Source organism: Ctenopharyngodon idella, chromosome 19, assembly GCF_019924925.1.
Source record: "Ctenopharyngodon idella isolate HZGC_01 chromosome 19, HZGC01, whole genome shotgun sequence".
Classification (NCBI taxonomy): Eukaryota; Metazoa; Chordata; class Actinopteri; order Cypriniformes; family Xenocyprididae; genus Ctenopharyngodon; species Ctenopharyngodon idella.
This window is the reverse complement of record NC_067238.1, coordinates 20897174-20918930: the sequence shown is the minus strand read 5'-3', so window position 1 is coordinate 20918930 and position 21757 is coordinate 20897174. Positions and strand designations below refer to the sequence as shown.

Here is a 21757-nt window from a genome sequence, read left to right as displayed (position 1 = left end):
GAAATGCCATGGTTACGTTTTTATGTCACATTTGCTTTTGTTAACACTATCAGGTAGGTTTAGGGTTTAGTGTAGGTGTACGTTATTAAACGAGATGGAACATTAAGCTTTTAGCACCACTTTTAATTCAGAACTGCGTACAAACTCCAACGTAATAAAACATTGCCACATTCACGTTCATCTGTTCCAAAAAAAACTAAACACACTTTTAGCGCCACTCACTGGACATTTCACTTTGAAACTGTCGTGAAACATGCACGACGCAACGTATTTTGCGTTTTGCAAAAATGTTGACACAGGTACGTTTTTCTAATGAGCCTGGGCTGGATTTTATCCAGTCTGAGGATATTAAACATTGATATTTTGAGCCGATTTTTTTAGAACACGTCATGCGTCTCCTAAAAACGAGGCATGTGTTTCTGTGTGTCAGGGTTATGTCTTGTTTTATCTGTTTGTGTTTTACCGTGAGTTGGTTTTGATCTGTTTCCTTTGTTCGTTGTTCCGGCTTCTGGTTACTCATTGTTTGATTAGTGTTTGCACCTGTGATTCATTTCATTAATTGGTTCTCAGTATTTAAAGGGATAGTTCACCCAAAAAGGAAAATTCAGTCATCATTTACTCCCCCTCAAACAAACCTGTATAAATTTGTTCTGCTGTACACAAAGAAAGATATTCGGAAGAATGTTTGTAACCAAGCAGATTTCGCCCACTATTGACTACCATTGTAGGAAAAAAAAAAAAAAAAAAAAAAAAAAAAAAAAACTATGGCAGTCAATGGTGGGCGAGATCTGCTTTGTTACAAACATTCTTCCAAATATCTTTCTTTGTGTACAGCAGAACAAAGAAATTTATACAGGTTTGTTTGAGGGGGAGTAAATGATGACAGAATTTTCATTTTTGGGGTGAACTATCCCTTTAAGCCCTGTGTTTTGTTCTGTCCATTGTCCGTTCTCATCACGTTATATTTGGTTGTTCTGTTCTTGTTTCCTAGTTCCTGAGTTCTTTGTAAAATAAACGTAAAACTGCTGCATTAAGATCTTTACTAATCTTTATTTGCAACCACGCTGTGACACTGTACCCCGGTTTCACAGACAAGACTTAAGCCTAGTCCAAGACTAAAATGCATGTTTGAGCTGTTTTAACTGAAAGCAACTTGCACTGATATATCTTAAAATATGTCACTGCCTTTGTTTTGTCTCAAGATGCATGTTTTTTCTAAGACACGTTTATAAAAGCTACTTAAATGCCCTAATTTAACTTAGTTGCTGTGTTAGGAATCTAGTATTGTGTGGTATTATATGATGCCTAGTTTTTCTGTAACCATTTACAAAGTAGGCAAGTGTATGATGCCTAATGTTTTAAAATCTGTTCAGTAGTGTAATGTATTCTAGCTATTATTTCCTAAAAAGTATCAGGCTATACAGGTGAAACTTATATATATAACACAAGTAAACAATAATAATTTCAGCAGAACAGTAATAAAAAACAATATCCATAAATAACTTTGTCACTACAGCAGATTCATATACATATACAGATAATATCTTCACTTCACTGGTCTGGAAAACAACTGTGTGGTCTTTCTGCTAAACTTTTTGTTAGATGGTAGGAAGCCGCATAAGTTTTAAATCTCCAAAGAACTATATAAGAAACTATAACTTTAACTATAACATATACGAGCCCTAAACACCTAAAAGAAAATAGTCATTTTTCAAATCTAAGGTGCTAAAAAGAACCTTTCAAGAACCCTTATTTCGAAGAGTTCAAGGAAAGCAGAAAATCACTATTTAGACCATTATTACCAAAGCTTAAACTGTGAAGATCAAATCATTGTCCATTCCTCTAGAAGGTCATTAGTAGGTGTGTTGTATAAAACACTCAAAAGCTTGTAGTTGAGCTTCAGAGGACGGGTGGGCAGGAGGCTCAGGCAGGGCACACATCTTTAATAGCCCTGAGCTGATCTCGAGCTAACAGACTCCTCTGTGGTGACAGACTCACACAAGGAGACCTGCAGCTAAGGGTAATTACCACACTTCCCCACTGTCAGTGAAAGGTTACTCATCCCGCACACATGCATCTGCGTTTTTTCTTGGTGAGTACTGGGTGACATTTAATGTCAGAGCACAAACAAGCAGACACGACAACTTCAATCGTCTCTGACTAAGAACAACCATCTCAGTCTATTTCGGGGGGCCAATTTCCTTTCTACCCCCAAACCCCTGGAAATCTCTCTTCCAATGAGGCTTGTGTTATGGTTAGATGTATAAGATGTTCTGTTAGAGTATATTTTGCTACAAACTAAAACACAAAAGGGCGGCAAATTCATTACACTGTTGTGTAACATTAGCATGCAAAACCAGATGTCAACAAATAACCCTTTATTCCCACATTGCCATCTGTCCATATTAGGCATTTGCAATATATGCAATTTTTTATTTCTTCACAAAATGTAACTATATTATTGCCCAGCTCTTTATATAAAGCTGGATATATAAGTATGTCCAGCTTTATCTGCATACATACAGTACACTCTCATACAGCGATATATACTATATAGCAAATGTCAATTGTTTTATTGCTTGTAATGTTGTAAAATGTAAACAATATTATCGCCCAGGTCTAATCTGCTAAATGCGACTATAAGGAAAGAATATATTAAGATACTATAAACATTAACATCATGATTTTCTTTAAAGCAGCTTTGAAACTCCCGGTGCATAATCACATACTGAGTAGGTACTACATTTGAATTTGAACTTGCTTCGTGACCGTTAAAAAAAGTATGTTTTATATAGTGTATGAATGTGTAGTATGAATGTAATCGGATGTACTACATCCGCCATGTTGTCATTATCATGTGACCTACCAGCGTCAGTTACGTTGATTCACCTCCATTCATAAATCCTCTGCCGTGGCTTCATGAGATAGTAAAGTGTCCATCAAATGTGCAATTCAGAATTTTGCCAGAAGTAGGTCATCCGGAGACATTTCGCCTACTGTTTTTCGAATACTATGTATTCAGACATACTGTTTTGCACATACTATATAGTAGGGAAGTAATGGATTTCAGACGCAGTGAATGTGTATTGTGAAAAGCGCTATACAAATAAATTTGACTTGACTTGACAATATGGACTTATAAGGGTTGCAACAGCCATTTAGATTGTTACCTTTTTAATTATATTATCCAAAGGTACATCAGCTGGCAAACCATTAGGCAGTAAAGTTTTAGGAAATATTGTGGTGGGGATTTTGGTCAAACTATGGCAGCGATACAGCGAATAATTGTGCTAAATCAAAGACAGCACCGTCCGCTGAGCTATTTAGTGTATGTGCACTATTTCATCCGTGAAAACTTTAGTTCCCTGGCTTCCATGTCAGAAGCTCCAATTCTAAAAAAAATTGTCTACCATGGCAGCAAATTCAGCAGTTTTTAGATTTTGTTGGTCCGACTTTGTCGAGACAAACTTGACGGAGCTACCCCCTCAGCCCCGAAATTCAGCTGCTGGAGGTTCTCCTCTTTCTGTCTTTTTTCTCCGCCATAGTAGCTGTTGATTATATGTTTCACGTGTTGCGCTTTTGTTGAGTAGGTCATCCAATAACAGAAATTAGTGATTTACACCAATAATGTGGTGCTCCTGCTGGGCAATCAACCCTGGTTGTGGAGTAAATGAAGACACTATGGCAAATATATTATGACAATATAAATGACCCTTTCAAAGGCCAGTGAAGGCATACTGCCAGTTAGCGTAGCGGGTTGAGGCATGATACGTTTGGGTATGAGGTTGCGGGTTCGTGCAATCATTTATATAAAATATCCAGTGTTGAATTTAGTTTGCAAGATTTTTTTTATAAGTTCCCATGAGTCCTGATAAATGCAATTTCAACTATTTTCTAAAAGTGCTTCTTTTATAAAGAACACCGCTTTCTCACATAACGCAGTGAAGCAGTCCCTGCATTGAGTGAATAATTGATTCTTGAGCCATCGATATCAACCAATTCAGCACCACTGCCATGGACAGCACCTGGTAACATCACACGTAAGAAGGTATACCTCCAAAAGTATAGTTCAGGGAACACACCTAGAAAAGGTATACCTTTAGTTAAGGTATACCTTTAGAGTCTTCGTAAAGCACTAAGAGACAAAATTATCAGGAGACCCAGCCCAGATTTTTAGTTTTTGCTTACATTTAACCACCTCTCATTCATTCCAATAGTACCAGTGGTTTTGGACTCTATACTGACACCTATTGGCCTGGATGTATAAAGTGTGTTCAGTAACTACTGCCACTTCACATCAAAGCTTTTTCCAGTCATTCTCATTAAGTTTGGACTGGTGAATCGCACACATGCTGATGCATGCTACCACGCTCACTACTTTTGTCATTTACAGAAAAAAATCTGGTGTCTAGATTGCAGTGATAGAGTGCTTCTGTAAAATCCTGGTATTGTATTGTGGTAGTTTGCTGCATCATTCACAAACCTAGCACTCAAAACTGGCTTGAATGTTGAGGAACTGCCCTGTGCAAATTACCATCAACACTAATTTTGTAAGTCTGAGCGTTTATCTGATTTACATAATTACTTTAGTGAATTGGATGCTAAAACAACTTGAAAAATGTATGCAAGTAAAAAATGCAATTCATTCTTATTGTCTAAACCTTGGGGTCATTCTTCATGAGAAACATCCCAAAGGTGAATTGAGAGTTAGTGTGCAGCTGTAATCCATTAAGGTGACAATGTACTACATCTTGGAGAAACCGTTCTCATTCTTGTATAAGCTTCAAAGTCACTGGGGTCTTATGTGTGTAATAGATTTACATTCCTTTAACATGGGAACCATGTGGTTTCAAAAACTCATCAGGAATGAATTTCAGAACAAAAATGGCATTCCAGTGGCTTGTTCTCAAGGGCCGATTCCCAAAAAATCTGTTTACAATCAATACAAGACTTTACTGCATTTATCTGGTTATCTGGTTTCTTAAATGCTTTTGCTTACAACCAATATGAGTGGGCCGAATACTTAAGATATACCCCTTCTAAAAAGAAAAATTTCTTTTACTTTTCTCTATATAACAATTTTGAGTTTTGATTAAGCTTTGATTAACTCAAAATGTTAATCACAATAATGATAATATTTGCTTGTAACATGAGCATGTTGTGATATATGTATTCATGCATATAGCAGATATCCATATACTAATATTCAGTCAGATGTTTATTAACTGCCAGCATTTAAAATGCAAATGCATGTTGAACGCAAAGTGCTCAGCATTAATATACAAACACAGTTATTTGAAATCTATCCTAACACATTTATTTCTGCCTTTACACCTTTCTGACAGCTGTACTTGCAGATAATACAATATTAATAATAAAGGTCACCAATGTACTTAAAGAGAGTACACTTTCATGAAAGTGCAATTACCTCTTTATAATACTGTTTTTATAACTTTAAAGTATGTTATAAATCATTATGTTTTAATAATTTTGTTGTGCTTAAAAGAAGTATTGACTAACATAATAAAGCATAGATATAGTACTTGATTTTAATAAAGAAAATAGAAATATGAAATTACAATAAAAAGATGTACTTAAGTCCTACCCAAGTAGGTCAAAAACATTCTAAAGTTAATTTCATTTAATATAATTTTTTTTCCAAAAATATAACATTAAGTTTACACTTAAGCCTATTAATTTTAAAGTAAATTATTTTTGTAATAAGTACTCTTTTTATGAGTATGTTTCTTTCTAAAAGTCTCTGTTTAAAAGTGTATTTGTTTTTCACAAGGGTACCCATTTATTTTGCCTATTAAAATTTAAAATATTTTAAACAATTCTTTTTGTTCATAAATAACACTGTTTAGCAGTAGTTTGAGAAGAAGCTTTTAGCTACAGAATGGTGGACACAGCATAAAAATATAGATCGGTACACTGACTTGGTTGCATGATCTGTGCTTCATTACTCTTGAAAAGTACCAGTTGCCATTGAAAACTCTTACCAGAGAATCTTCTACGCTGAAGTTAAACATGTCCATGGCATCTGTCTTTAGTCTGGAAACAAAGTCTTTGTACTCGGGGTTCTGAGGCTCTCTGTAGGTCAGGATCTTCACGCTCTGTGGGTATTCAACACAAAGACAAATTTTAAGCTGTTTAAAGATACACTAGTGTGCTCACTCACACACACACACACACTAGTTAGGATACACACATATGAGTCATAGCCAAACAGAACATTTGGATCTTTTTCCAACTAATCCAATCAACAAATCAACTCAAGGACAGCCACATGAATCAGTGGAGTTTACAAAGTCCTAATTGATTTTATTTATATCATTTTCTGTTCTTTTGTGTTGTTTAGCCCTGTAAAGCATAAAATAATAGACATAAATATCTTTTTTTAATAGAACCTTTGAACCTTAGACAAAATATTTTTTTTAAAAACTGAAAAAAGCTTGCATATGTGTTTCGATCGTGTAAATATCAGATTTGCATATCAAATATGATACTGTAGGCTTTATATGCTTAAAGATAACCACCATGATAGCGACTAGAGTACCTCTTCATTTTCTTAGACTTTATTGATATGTGTGAGTGGATTTATGTGTTTCAGTGTCTCTATATGAATCAAAAAAGAATTGAAAAAAGCTGGTCTTCGTTAACTTTGAGACTTCTGAGACCAGCTGGTCATAACAAATCCAATTCTGTCTGTACAGGGTAGAGGACAACAAAATGGACAGCAAACTCCACTAATGAATATTCAATTATTTAAAAGTGTTATAGTAATGTATATAAAATTCATTTATCCTGAATAGTGCTTTATCTTTTGGCCTGTTTGGAAGTCTATTTGTAAAATGTGCTGCAAATGAACAACAGCTCCCTCCACAAAGCCTGTAGTGTTTTGTTTTTGCTCTCTCATGGTCACCTCCTCCTCTGAGAAAATGTTTTTATGTGCTTTGTTGATGTCCATTTTCAGAATAATTCCAAACTGTGTTGTGCCAAAATGAATCACAAAAACAATTTTCTTTTGCATCTGTGCCACAAACTGCCAAATTATGACAATCAGAGTGAAAAGGCTATTGTCTAAAAATTGAGATAGATGCATTCTCAAATCTTCAAACTCAGAAAAAGCCACCCCAACATTTCACTTTGTGTCTGTCTTCTAAGGATTCTCAGATTTTGTGTATAACAGATTATGATATATGTGAAGTGGACAGGGATAATAGGAACTGAAGTTGATGATAACAGAATGCGTCTGAAAGACTGGCTTTTCTACTGGCTTTTCAATAGCACAGAAGGACAAAACAGACATACAAATCAACACTAGAAAACATTACAGTCATGTCACTTTAAAAGCTTTAAAAGAAATTCCTGGCTTATTAGTGGCGCTTCCTATTGCTCATTATTAATGGTTTTTGGATTTGAACAAACACAAGTCTTAATCTTTGGCATGTAATTTGTGCTTCACCATGTAACGCACATAAACGATATGTTAAATCATTTGTGGAGAGGTATGTTAATATCTCTTGGGAGTAGAATATTATAGAGACATGGAAAACACTCATAATATCTACAAGGTATAATAGTTATATCACAAAAACCCAAATTTCACATTTTTTGTCCATCATTTTACTAATTATATCATCAGCACATGGGAAAGTGTGAACTAATACTAGTCAGTTAACACCACTCTATAATTTTGATTGGATTAGAGCAGACTGATTGTTACAAAAAGAGAGAAGAAGTGCTTCCAATCATTGTGTTCTTGTGTTAGCAATGGTTACCTCCAAATAAAGATCGCTTTGCATCAAAATGGCCCCACATGCAAGGGAATTGCTGCAAAGAATATTGTACCTGAAAGAACCATTTACCGGATCATCAAGAACTTCAAAGAGAGAGGTTCAACTGCAGTGAAGAAGGCTTCAGGACATCCAAGAGTGTCCAGCAAGCACCAGGACCGTCGCCTCCTGAGGTGTCAGCTATGGAATCGTGTCACCACCAGTGCAGAGCTTGCTCAGTACTGGCAGCAGGTGGGTGTGAGTGCATCTGCACACACAGTGTGACCAAGACTTTTGGACAACGACCTGGTGTCAAGAAGGAAAGCAAAGAAGCCACTTCTCTCCAAGAAAAACATCAAGGACAGACTGAAATTCAGCAGCAAGTACTGAAGTAGCAAGGATTGGACAGCAGAAGACTGGTGCAAAGTTATTTTCGCTGATGAAGCCCTCTTCCGACTGTTTGGGACATCTGGAAAATCAATTGTCCAGAGAAGAAAAGGTGAATGCTACCATGAGTCCTTTGTCATGCCAACAACGAAGCATGCTGAGACCATCCATGTGTGGGGTTGCTTTTCATCCAAGGGAGTGGGCTATCTCACAATTCTGTCCAAAAACACTGCCAGGAATAAAGAATGGTACCAAAACATCCAGCAAGAGCAACTTCTCCCAATGATCCAGGAGCAATTTGGTGATGATCCATGCATTTTCGAGTATGATGGAGCCCCAATGTCAGAAAGTGATGATAAAGAAATATCTCGGAAATCATTATATTAAAATTTCCACCCAAAATTACAATTCCTGCATCATTGTTGTTCCAAACCTTTATGACTTTCTTACTTCAGTGCAACACAAACAATTATGTTTTGAAGAACATTGGTAAACGTGAGCAAATGAGCTGTTATTTAAAGGGATAGTTCACCCAAAAATGAAAATTATCCCATGATTTACTCACCTTCAAGCCATCCTAGGTGTATATGACTATCTTCTTTCAGACGAACACAATCGGAGATATATTTAAAAATATCCTTAGTCCTCCAAGGTTATAATGGTTGTGAATGGTTGGTCAAACTTTGAAGACCTAAATGCATCCATCTATAAAAAAAATTAATCCATACGACTCCAGAGGGTTAATAAAGGCCTTCTGAAGTGAATCGATGCATTTGGGTAAAACAAATATCCTTATTTAAAACTTTATTTTCGCTGATGAAAAAAAAAGTAAAATAACAAGCTTCTGGTGGACGACCGTATGCAGAATGCGCAAACCGGTGACGCAATGTATGACGCAGGATGTAGGAGTATTGTAAGCTTAGACGCCTCTCACGGTTCAAACAAATAGAGCTGTGCAACAAACTCAAGCTCCTCTTCTCTTATATCAAAATCCTCCGACATTTCTCTCTAAAATTTCTCATTTTAGACTTCTAATTCATGACCGGTGTTTTGTTTTGCTGTCTCCTCTGCACCTCCACGTTCGTCATTGCGTCATTGCGTGGGGTCAGAGGTTGCTCTTCTGCCCAACGTGCACAGTATGTGTACGGTCGTCCGCTGGAAGCTAGTTATTTGAACCTAGGATGGCTTGAGGGTGAGTAAATCATAGGATAATTTTTTGGGTGAACTATCCCTTTAACGCATTAATATGCTTTCATTTACTCTACCATTTTTCCTCTTGTCGACAGACTCAAGTACGTGCAGCATGTCAGACACTAAAACGCACATCTGTATACTGTACCCAGGGTAAACCGCGTCAGTGATTATAATGGGTTCTATTTGCTTTTGACGCTACACTCGCATAGGGTGTAGGCAAGTGTCTGCCTTTAAGTGACTGAATGCCAGTGGGCGGGGGCTATGGTGCGATGATGTAAAACTATTTGTCGATGTCTTCTTCTGGAGGCAGTGATATGCAAACATATTTGCCAATGTGACTTCACAGATCGCACAATATCCAAACGAGCCGTTTTTGGAGCAACCATAAATGCTTTGTTTATAATGAGGAGGACGTTTTAAGCTATAAAACTTGCAGGATGTTTTAATGGTACAAAGACCTTTTATATGTCAAAAGATCAAGGCAAATTGCTCATGTTATGACCCCTTTAAGACTTATTAATGAAGCTGTGGGGGTATATAAGACATAGAGGGTTGCAAACACTAGTTTAGATGGTCTAGTTTGTTGTTCATTAAAGTCAGCATGAAATGGAAGTTGCGACCATATTTTCTTCTGCATTGCGTTGTATATCCAAGTGAAATGGCTTCTCAAATAAGATAAAGGAAAAATAATTTATAATAAACTGCAATATTCCATAAAAAATAAGAATTTTCACATTTGATTTCATTGTGACTTTAAAGTTAGTGTGAGTCTCAACAGACTATAGTGTCGGTCTGTAGAAATGACAAATTAAGCTTTAACACTTTGTCATAGCTTTGACCAACTGCTTGATGAGCATGTTTTTCTTTGCACTGCAGTATTTAACTTTTATTACATAAATGTCCAAACAGGACAGTCACCTCTGATATTAACAGTTGATGAAATCATTTTCGTACCAACTGTTAGCTGTATCATGAGCCTAATGGAATGATTCCTGTCTGCGGATAAGTAAATGTCAGCTCACCACAGCTGTTAGTTAATGCCAGCGAATGTAAATAGAGTCTATGTGAGAACTCATTATAATGCAGTTCCTTAGAGTGAATAAAAACAAAAACAAAACAAAACATTGAGTTCTGTCAAACACAACACATTTCGATTCAGTTTAAAGCCAGTTTTGGAGCAGATCAATTTTTCAGGATTTTTCTCACATATTATCGCCCACCAGATGAAACTCTTTAGTTTGGTTGCATTTCATATACTTTCACTGACACTTATAAAGTGATTCAGGATAAGCAAGTTGAAAATCAAAAATTATTTATATGTGCATTCCTGAAACTAACTAAATTGGCTCTAAATCAAGTGAAGAGCTGTGAGATCCTATATTTATGAAAACCTTCATTTTCATAAATATCAGATTTTATGTAATCATCTCTGCATTTTAAAATGAGCTTTTTATAGAACCATGCACACATTTCCACCAGATCCCATCAGTGACATTAACTCAGACTGCTCCAAAAATATGTTAAAAAAATATTCAGAAAAATATGCGACACGGTCTCGTTTCAGGCTAAATAAACATTTAGAAAGTTCATTTTCAGGCACAGTAGGGGGTGACGGTTGGCAGTGAGCCACAAGAAGACATGAAGCCATGCGACAGCCTTCACTAGCACCTCCAGAGCTGTCATATTTCCGCATATTTCAAATATCCAGTCATATTTCTCTACGACTTTGAGCCAAACGCAGCACATTCCTATGTCTTTCTGTCTGATCCTATCTGAATAGAGGAAACACAGCTGCAGCTGGCTGCTAATCACACATCAACAAAGACCTGCACAAATATGGGTTCACAGTGAATATGCCTATGCATTTCCCTTTTGAAATCTGTGGAGAGTATCGCAAGTTCATGGTTTGACATTTCCTGTGTCATGCTATACTGAAAATGTAACTAAATAAAATTATAATTTATATATATATATGTATGTATGTATGTATGTGTGTGTGTGTATCTAATTTTTCAATTAGATGAAAATGTATGTACATATACATATCTTAAAAAAATAATAATAGAAAATAAAATACAATATAATATAAAAAAATATTATATTTTTTATTTGTAATGGGGCCACATCTGACATTTTTCCGGGCCCCTCTCTCTGGGCCCTTAAAGTCCCCACTATGTCAATTTACACAAATTCCCATGATTGATCGTCGTTTAAATTAACGATCAATTAATAGATTAATTGTTAGCCTTAATACTACAATCAGCGTCTACTGCAGTGGCAAATAGTCAACAGCATGACAGGGTGTGCAAATGCTGCTCAAAACACCATGTTCCTCACCAAATGAATGAGAAGTGTTTTAATCTAAATAAAGGGCTAGTAGGATTGTAAAATGAGTTGATGTGATTGATCATTTATTAAATTACTTATTTAATAATCAAATATAACGACTAATACGACGTGTCACCAACACCGCCTCAGATGCGTGCTTGTCAGAACGTGTACTCCTATTGTGGACGCGCTCTTCCTGGAACAATGCGCTGAAAACGGCAACAAAACCCAATAAATTCACAACGATTTATTAAAATAGTGTTCTCATTAATGTTAAGTAATATGACAGTCCCAGTCATAGTTATTATTAGTCGTGCATTGCTGTTTGAGCTGTGCGCGCTGAAGCGCTGAATGAACACCGGTAAACTGGAGCACTTTTACTAGCATGTTATTTAACTCAAAGAAATGCATCCTATATGAGATTAATCAGATATATACAAAATAAACATAATACTGTATTACAAATTATATCTGCACGCGAATGTACAAGTGAACTTGAACTAAGTTACGTCCTATTCAGAATGTGTGAGTCATTGTGGACACGCTCTTCCTGGAGCAACACGATGAAACAAATAAACGGCAACTAAACCCAAATAATTCACAATGTTTTATTACAATATTGTTCTCTTTATAATGTTATGCAATATGTCAGTCCCAATCATAGTCATTATTATTTGTGCATTGCTGTTTGAGCTTAAAGTGCTGAAGCTGAAGATGATCACCGGCACGCTTTACTACAGCGTTAATTCTTAAACAAATGCATCCTATATGAGATAAACCAGATATAGATAGGACTACACAAAATAAACACAATATTACAACTTACATTTGTATAAAACAAAAGGCTGCGAATGCACACGCAAACTTATAGTCATGATGAAGGTGTAACTCTAGCTGTAAAATGGTCTCAAACATAACTCCGGCACGCATGCTTCATTTTCCCTCGTGTCTGCTTTACGTGTTTCGTGTTTGAGCAACATGAACCTGCTTAATCGACGATCGATAAGTTTTATCGATTAAATGTATTATCGACAATGAATCGATCATCAATTAATCATTAAAATCGTTAATTACTAAATTCAGATTTAGATGATATAAGCATTCAAAACTTATAGTCTCTCATTTCCGCCAATATGAATCAACGATTTTGAAGACATGACCCTGCACTTCAGCTTCTCATCAGATTTTCTGTCCAATCAAATGCTCTCTAGAACTGGAAGGGTCCCGCCCCCTACACCATAAATCACATTCACAGTTTTACATATTGAATGGCACATAATGCAGTATATAGGGGATAGGGAATGATTCAGACAGTGTAAATATGCTTTCTGTTGGGGCGAATGCAGTCTGGTTTCACGTTAGTGTCACGCGAACCACCGTAGCGCGCATAGTCTGCTCCGGTCCAGAGACATGATAGCACAGAGTGGATCATATGCGCAAGTCAGCGCAGACCACAAAGCATATCAAACCCATTTGAATTCTACACAGAATGCTGTATTTTAAAGCGATATGGGGGATATTAGGAGGAGAAACGGTTAGACAGATGTGTCATTAGAAACTGAACTGACGAGTAGAAGAGATAACATCACAACATAAATCAAACACTTTTCAAACTAGACATTCTCAGCATGTTTTGCTTTAGCAACAGTTTCATATTAAATCTAAAAGGGGAATCTATTAGATCTATTATATGTGGCTGTCATAAGCTATCAAATACGGCTTTGTCGAGCTCAATGGCTCTCGATGAGCTGTGACATAAACAAAACACTATTGGCTATTTTTAAAAATGGGAGGAGCTTCTCGATATGTCCCACCCTGTCTTCCTGTTTCAGTGGAAATAACGTCAACACATTGAATAACGCTGTGCATTTCAAGGCACTTCAGTGGACCTTTAAGGCTCTGTATGAGTATTATTACTATTTACATCAGCACATTTACATCAAACTCACTTTAAATGCCTCCTTTGCTGCATTGTCATCAGCATCCCCATGTGCCCATGGTTTAGCAGGCTGGCTCTGCAGACTGCGTCCAAACAGATCGATGAAGAAGAAGGTGTACTCCTCCTGAGGAAAACCCCGCCTCCAGAACTCCACCATCAGCTTGCGAAATGTCTCCCACTTGCAGCAGACATAAACCACTGCAAACACAAGATAGAAAAACTCAGTTATCTCGTGGAGGAAAAAAAAAAGTTCAGACTTAATGAGAATTCAGTTTCGATTATTACTAGAATGGAATGTGCTTGTGTGGCAAATGAGCTTTGGTTTGTACTGCAAATGCAAAAGCACCCGAAAGTCTGACATTTTAATTTGCAATTAAGGTTGAGGTTACGAACAGCTGACGAGCTGAAACTCACTTGTTAAGGGCACGTTGAATCACTGCAGAAGGTAATTGATTATTAGTTAGTTTTAAGAATGCTGAATGTATAATTGAGGTTGTATGAATTTTGTTGATGAAGAACAAACAAAGTTTTCAGGATAAATTTATGCAATGGCTGCATGACAATGATTCAATACAGTAAATTCAGGAGTAAATTCAGAGAAATGTACACATAAAGTGGAACTTTCCAAAAAGTCCCCTCAAGATTCACAAACACTTTATAAACCTCAGTTGTAGGTTAAGAATTGATTAAACGTGTATGTTGATTAATTCCAATCATGCGTAAAAATGGTGCATGTATTACGTTTGGCTCCACTATATTGCATAAATGCAAAAAGAATAATTGGCCATGTTATGTCTTACAAAAATTATTTAATTATTAAGTGTTAAACTTGCAGACAAATGCTACTGGTGCTCAGAATATTAGTAATCTATAATAATAATAATAATAATAATAATAATAATGTTTTCAATCATTTTTATATATCAATGAAATTTATTTTCACATTTAACTAAATGATCACTAATTAATTTTGTTATTATATATTACTATGGTAAATAGTTTATTAACTATCAAGACGCAGTATCAAGTATCAAGATGCAGTGTCATCGGTTTGCCTAAAGGCCAGAACACACCAAGCCGACGCCGATGAACTAGTGGCGACGAAAGCAGACTGCGGGGATGGCTAACGTCGGCAGTGTCTGTGTCCAAAGTTGCCCTGACACACCAAACCGACGCTTGACACCCGACGGCCAAGTAGCACGTCATTCTGCGCCTGCGCAAGATAAAATGCATTTCTGTACCAGCAGGTGGCAGTAGCTGAACGGCCAGTCAGAATGATCAGATGGCCCGACGGACCGACGAGCTCCGACGCTGATTCAACATTTCAAATCGGCCGAAAAAAAGCCGACGAGGACCAACTTCAGCCGACGGTGCGGAACACACTGAGAAAACGTAGTCGGCCGACGAACAAAAACTGCCCGACGGCCGACCGTCGGCTTGGTGTGTTCCGGCCTTAAAAGGACACAAAACACATAACTTACGTATCATGTATGCATCATTTATGCGTGGTTGGGAGTGTCATTTTTTGTAACAAGTAACATTTTAAAAATACATTTTCATGAATTTCTGGATTTACAAATTTGCTCGTCATTATGTTGCACAAGCACTAAAAAAGCTTGTTCTTTGTTGAAATTGCCCAACACATTTTTTTTTCCTCAAACAAAATCACTACATCACTTCAAAATGACAACTTCTCAACTGCTAAGTAGGAGCTTCCCAGGAGGATTTGCTGGCTGCATTAAGCTTGGGGGATTTAAGAACATTCATATCAGCCTATCATTTCCCTCTGCTTCAGCGATAAGGTTATGACTATGAATGTATGAAAATAGTTTCAGGACCGACAAAAGATGTTGATTCAAGAACATGTTCTAGGGTAAATCATGTTGTGCAATGAACATCTGTCACAATAATTTTACCAAGAACTACATGTTCCAAGGTTTAATGCATCAAGGTTTGATTTTTTTTTTTTTTTTTTTTTTAAGTTAATAATCTGCAGTTGCATTTTAAAGAGTCTCTGTAAGTACATGAGAGGATTGTTTACCCACACACCCCCCCCATCTACTATTGGCCACCCAAACAGACAGTCCCACCCCAAACTCACACCATTAATTGAACCAGTTTTGTTCGGGATTCTCAGACAAAGAAGTGCTTTGAGAGTTCCAAAAAGCCATACAGTTGTCTCTGCGTCTTATTTTGAGACATGAGAAAGTATTTTAACATCGAAGTTAACACTGAATTTTAACTGCTTTTATTCACCTTTTCACAGAATATTTTAAGGTGTAGACTGCAGTGCAAGAGGTACGGGATGGCAGGTAACATTTGAGTCTGTCTCTGCTGATGAAGTGCAGCATACATCAGGCATATGAAGCAAGGGGGACTGGGAGTTATGTTCTTCACACTCCTAAATGCCAAAGAGGGGTCAGATCGCCACAGCAATTACCCACAGACTCATTCCTGGTGGGCTTAATGAGGAAGTGAGGTGAGGTGTTAATTACAACAGTACCTTTAAAAAAAAAGAAAAACCCTGATATGTGAGACAAAGACTGACATGTTCCGAATGGAATATTACTGCACTGGAAAATGTGCATCTTGTGTCTTTCTATCTATCTACTGTAGACAATCAATCGATCGATCAATCGATCAATCGATCAATCAATCAATCAATCAATCAATCAATCAATCAGTCAATCAATCAATCAATCAATCAATCAATCAGTCAGTCAGTCAGTCAGTCTACTGTAGACAATCAATCAATCAATCAATCAATCAATCCAGATAGATAGACAGATCCATGAGAAATGTTTCAATTTTATGTAAAAATATTTTAACTTTTGGCAGTTTGACCAAATAAAGAGTGAAAAATACTTGAATTTGGAAAAAGAAGTTGACTGCATTGCACTGTGGGATGTGTATTCCATGCAGTATACTTCATTACAGTATATACAACACTTTTTGGCAAATGTAATACATAATCAGCACAGTATACATACTATATACTGCAGAGATAGTAAACGTCTCTTTCTCTCTCCTGCTTTCATTGTGACTTTCTATCACCTGTTGAAGCCTTTGAAAGCCTCTGTTATTGTGCAGCAATTTCATAAATAATTGATCATGGAGGAACTCCTGGTGACAGAAGATAAAGTGCCATATCTGTTGCTATGGCCGCTTGGAAAATAACTCGAGTGAACCAGAATGATTTATGTCCAAACTCAAAGATGTCATAAAACCTAATCACATACCACAACAATAACAGAATGCACTTGTGTCTCTCAGGTGTGCAGCACCAGCGCTGCAGTGATGGATTCACAGCAGGTGGGGCTTAAGTAACAGTGACAGATGTGAGGGCTCGTTATTTCGGATGAAAAGATTAGCAAACAGGACCACACACAGCTCTTCATTTATGATTCACTGGGAAGCACCCATAAGTCATTATCCTCTATAACTAGCCCAATAACAGTCAGGTGTTCTCCACGCAAATGGAATTGAAGGAAGAATAAAACAGAAGAACATACACAAGAGCTCTATAGCTCCACTTATGCACTGTGAGTATAGTTGAAGTGTGGACTCTTTTGTAGCAATCTATGAGCTAGGTTGAGTTGATGATGAACAGTGGCCATTTCATTCTAATTCTCGGAAACAGTAGCTCTTTTCCAAGGTTTAATACACTCATCTCTTAGAAAAGAATTCAGTTATGCATTGTGCCCCTACATAGCTCCTACATTCACTTCACCTTTTCTTTTACCTTTCTTTCTTTACTTTTACCTTCCTTTTTTTCTTTTCTTTTATAGTGAACAGACTTGTTTCTTTCTAACGACATGACTTGGTCACTACATTAATTTTTCATGTCTGTTTAGTTGCAAAACATGTAGTAGAGTGATTTATCAGGCTATTTTTCATGGAGAGCAATGAATTAAAATATTAACCTACCTACTTGCATCACACTGAGCACAAATTGTGGGCAGTTTTTCAGACATAAAAACACATTTAATTAATCATACTGGATACTTTATAGCATTTATTTAATACATCTACACTGTTCAGTGCAACTAACTTATAAAGATTGAGTACACTGCAATTAAAGTCTGTTAAATCATTAATGCAACTTAAAACAATTGCATTTTTTGAACAAGGAGTTTAGTTTTATTTTTGTATAGCTCAACATTTTTGAGTAAACCCTTATACTTAAATTATTATTTTTAAGTTTACTGAGCGACATAAAGTGACGTCATCCATGTCACGTCATTGCTTGAAAAATCTATTCAACATTAAACTTGAGTTGCATCAGATTTCAAAGTCCCAGCATGCTTTGTGTCACACTGTGTAAGGTGAATAAATGTTGAAATTGAGTGTTATTTTGTGTTTTTGCACAAGATTAATATAGGGGAAGATGTGTTATTGTTTAATGTTCTGTTATTTTGGTATTTAATGGTGTTTCTGTGATGTTGAAGATTTGGTTACCATCGTGGTGAAGAGTAATGCCTGTGGTTAGGTCGAGAATGGGCTGCGAAACTTCAAGGCTATATATACTGCATGTTGATTAACAGTTCAAGCAAATAGTGATAGTACGGAGCCCCAGACATGACATGCAGAAAAAAAAAAGTAGGCTAAATTGTGCGCACAACTTACTAATTCGTTCCCTTGATTTACTAAAATGTGCACACGATTTACTATTTCGTTCCCTCGATTTATAAATGATGTGCATGATTTATAAATCGAGGGAACGAAATAGTAAATCGTGTGCACGATTTAGTAAATCGAGGGAACGAATTAGTAAGTTGTGCGCACGATTTAGTAAATCGAGGGAACGAAGTAGTAAGTCGTGCGCACGATTTAGTAAATCAAGAGAACGAATTAGTGAATTGTGCGCACGATTTAATTTCTTTTCTTGCATGTCATGTACGGGGCTCCGTATGATAGTCTCTTTGATGGTTACATTAGCGCATGCTAGTGTGCTGTGGCTAACTAACACTTAACCATAAAGATTAGGTTAGTTTATTCAATATTTCAGTTAAATCGTAATTAATGAGTTTGTGTAGTACAAAATAAATTTAAGTTCTACTAAAATAATCTTTGAGTTGTTTACTTAAATGTTTTGAGTATTCTGAACTTATCAACCACTGCATCAAAATAATTAAAAAATGAGAAACATGTATGGTAAACAATAGTTTTGAGTACAGTGCACTTAAACATTAAATAAAAACAAATTTAAGCTTTTCAGTTTCACTTAATTATTATTTATAATTATTGTTTACTTGAAAAAATTGAGTTGCTTTACTTAAATGTTTTGAGGTAATCGGTGTCTACAAAAATCGAGTATTCTGAACTTATCTTGTTTTACAGTGATACCATGATACTATCATACACCTTAGTCCGACAGTCCGACTCCTTTGCAGCTGTTTATGTACTGTATCCAGCAGTAGACAAGACATCATACTAGGGTTTGGAACAGAGACATTTTTCGTGTGGATTTTCAGGGCATTTGGCTTGATAGTGGTAAATAATATATTCAGTCTTTAACACGTTGTGTCATCCTGTGATCATTGATCATAATCACTGGGTGACAAATTAAGAGAAATCTCCACACCTCATTCTACTAATCAACAGGCAATCAGAATCAAAGCCCAGTCAGATGCATTCAGGGCTGGAAGCTATTCTGATTTAATTTCCCTAATGGTGATGTCCTGGTGAAAATCCAGTTTAATTGTTGACTCAGGCTCAATCAGTATTGAAATTGAAACAGATCATTGCCTACAGCACTCTACACTGTATTTTCTAAACAAAAAGCAGTGGAACAGTTTTCATTACCTAATGATAAATGTTTCAAAAAGACACATACTACATTATCATCACTTTTTAATCCAATGAGTTAAGAAAGAGCTAAAAATCGTGGTTGATAATACTTATGGTTTATTTGTTACATGTTGTATTGTGGGATACAGTATTTAGTGTTCTGTATAAGAGTCTTCTAGGTATTCTATGCATACATTACCATTTAAAGTTTGGGAAAATAAATTGCCCCTATTATGCTTTTTTGGATATTATCTTTCATGAAGTGTGTAATATAGCTGTTTATACAACAGTTCCTTCTGGTTCTTGAATTTGATTGGCTAAGAGGTCTTTCCAGCCATGCGATATTCCTCCAGTATCGCACGGTAACCGTTTCACCTTTTGAATCACTCCGCTGTCAGCATTCTCACAGTGAGTGTCATGACGGACAAGCAAACCCACCATATTTTTATAGATACTACTGTTATTTTGTAACGGAATGTTGTTTTAAGAGTTTTTTAGGCGAGAATATAGTTGTTTAGACCTCAGATATGCGATTTATATGAAAACATAGCGTATACTATGTATACTAGTATGTATACTACGGCCGAATCACAGCCGTGCTGATATACAGCTATATCGCAGCTATATGTGATATTGCTCATTTGACCAATCACAACAGAATGGGCCATCTGACCAATCAGAGCAGAGTATGTTCCCAGAAAGGAGGCGTTTAGAGAGACAGGATCCTTGATTGAGCTGTTTTAGAAAAGAAGTGATGCTGCAATGTATATTATGAGAAAATTAAATTGTATTTTGACCTTGGATGCATGTAAACCTATTGTAGGAGACCTCCAAAACAAAATTAGGAATCTTTAAAATAGCATAATAGGGGCACTTTAATACTTTTATTAAGCAAGGATGCCTTAAATTGATCAAATTCTGTTCTTTTGAACTTTCTATTCTATGCTGGTTTATGTTGGATTTTGGCAGAGTAATGGCACGTGAAAAAATTTGCCATAACAGGAATAAATTACATTTTAAAATATATTCAAATAGAAAACAGTTGTTAAATTATAATAATATTTCACATAATACTGATTTTACTGTATTTTTGCTAAAATAAATGCTGCCTTGGTGAGCATAAGAAACATTACAAACATTTAAAAAAATCTTACTGACCCCAAACAACTGTACAGTAGTATACATACTGCAGAAATACATATGGTAGTACGCTATTGTGACAAAAAGCATTTGACAGTTTAGCCAGTGCTGGCAATCATGTAAACTCTTTTTTTTTTATTTTATAAAATGATCTAATACGATCTCTTTGTACCCTTAAATGATGTTGGCACAGCAGACCTCCCATATCTGCTGGGAACTATTTGATTTAGTTCTGTTTTTCCTTCTTAGTCATATTTAATGCAAGAAGACAGGGCTGGGAATAGTTTACGACGTGACTGACAAAAAAATTACCTCTTACTGTTTTGTTCCACGTTTCTTCTTCTTTTTTTTTTTTCATTTCACGCTGTCGCTGCTTTCTTGTCAAATTGAGTCACTTTTTTTGCATATTTATTCTCCTGTAGTCAGATAAAATCAGACTGAGTAGACCTTAAATTACCAGCCAAAGGTAAAACAATTGAATCAAGGTCTGTAAATTAAACAGACCTGCCATGTACAGTATATGGCCCCTGTGAGATCTTGCATCAAAAAACCTAACCAAGAACAAAAAACTCAAAGACAAAGATATAAATACCAAATACAATATTTTTACATAAAGCACTGTCCTCCCCCACAATAATTATGTTCCCAGGCCATAAACAAGCCTTTATATGCCAACTCTGCTAACCAAATATTGTATTTATATAAGTCAGTGTTGACAGATTAATGTTTGGGGGAGTATTGTCAGGGTCGTTTTTGATAGCTCCTTATTGTAGATGGGCTTTGCCAGTCTGTGCTCCAATGTACCAACACTACCCACCCATGAGAAAATACACATGCTTTGCCAAAAATGACTGAAATATTTACTAAAATTAAAATGAAAAATATGAAAATAAAAAAATAGTATATATATATATATATATATATATATATATATGTATATAAAAAGAACCTACAATATTATCTCAATTACATAAAATAACACTCAATGAGCCAGTACTCAATGAGCTGCCATGCTGTCTACTGCCTACATAAGCATCTGCCTTCTAAGTCATCATCTTAATGGTCATAGTAGACTTTGACTGATCACTTCATTGGTAGCCCAAAAATATATAAATAAATAAAAATAAAATAAAATAAAAATATTTCATGAACTGCACAGTTTTCTGTTAGCATGTTGCCAAGCTAACGTCACAATATTTTA

General features: G+C 36.1%; 1 protein-coding gene across 1 annotated transcript in view; it reads right to left on the bottom strand.

The window, feature by feature from the left end:
- Window positions 1–21757, bottom strand: part of npr1a (natriuretic peptide receptor 1a) — a 99902-nt gene that overhangs the window by 58017 nt on the left and 20128 nt on the right. The window contains exons 3-4 of the mRNA XM_051873129.1: window positions 13637–13824; window positions 6003–6116 (exon numbers count right to left, since the gene is read on the bottom strand). Coding sequence (XP_051729089.1) covers window positions 6003–6116; window positions 13637–13824 — 302 coding nt within the window. The remainder of the gene's footprint in view (window positions 1–6002; window positions 6117–13636; window positions 13825–21757) is intronic.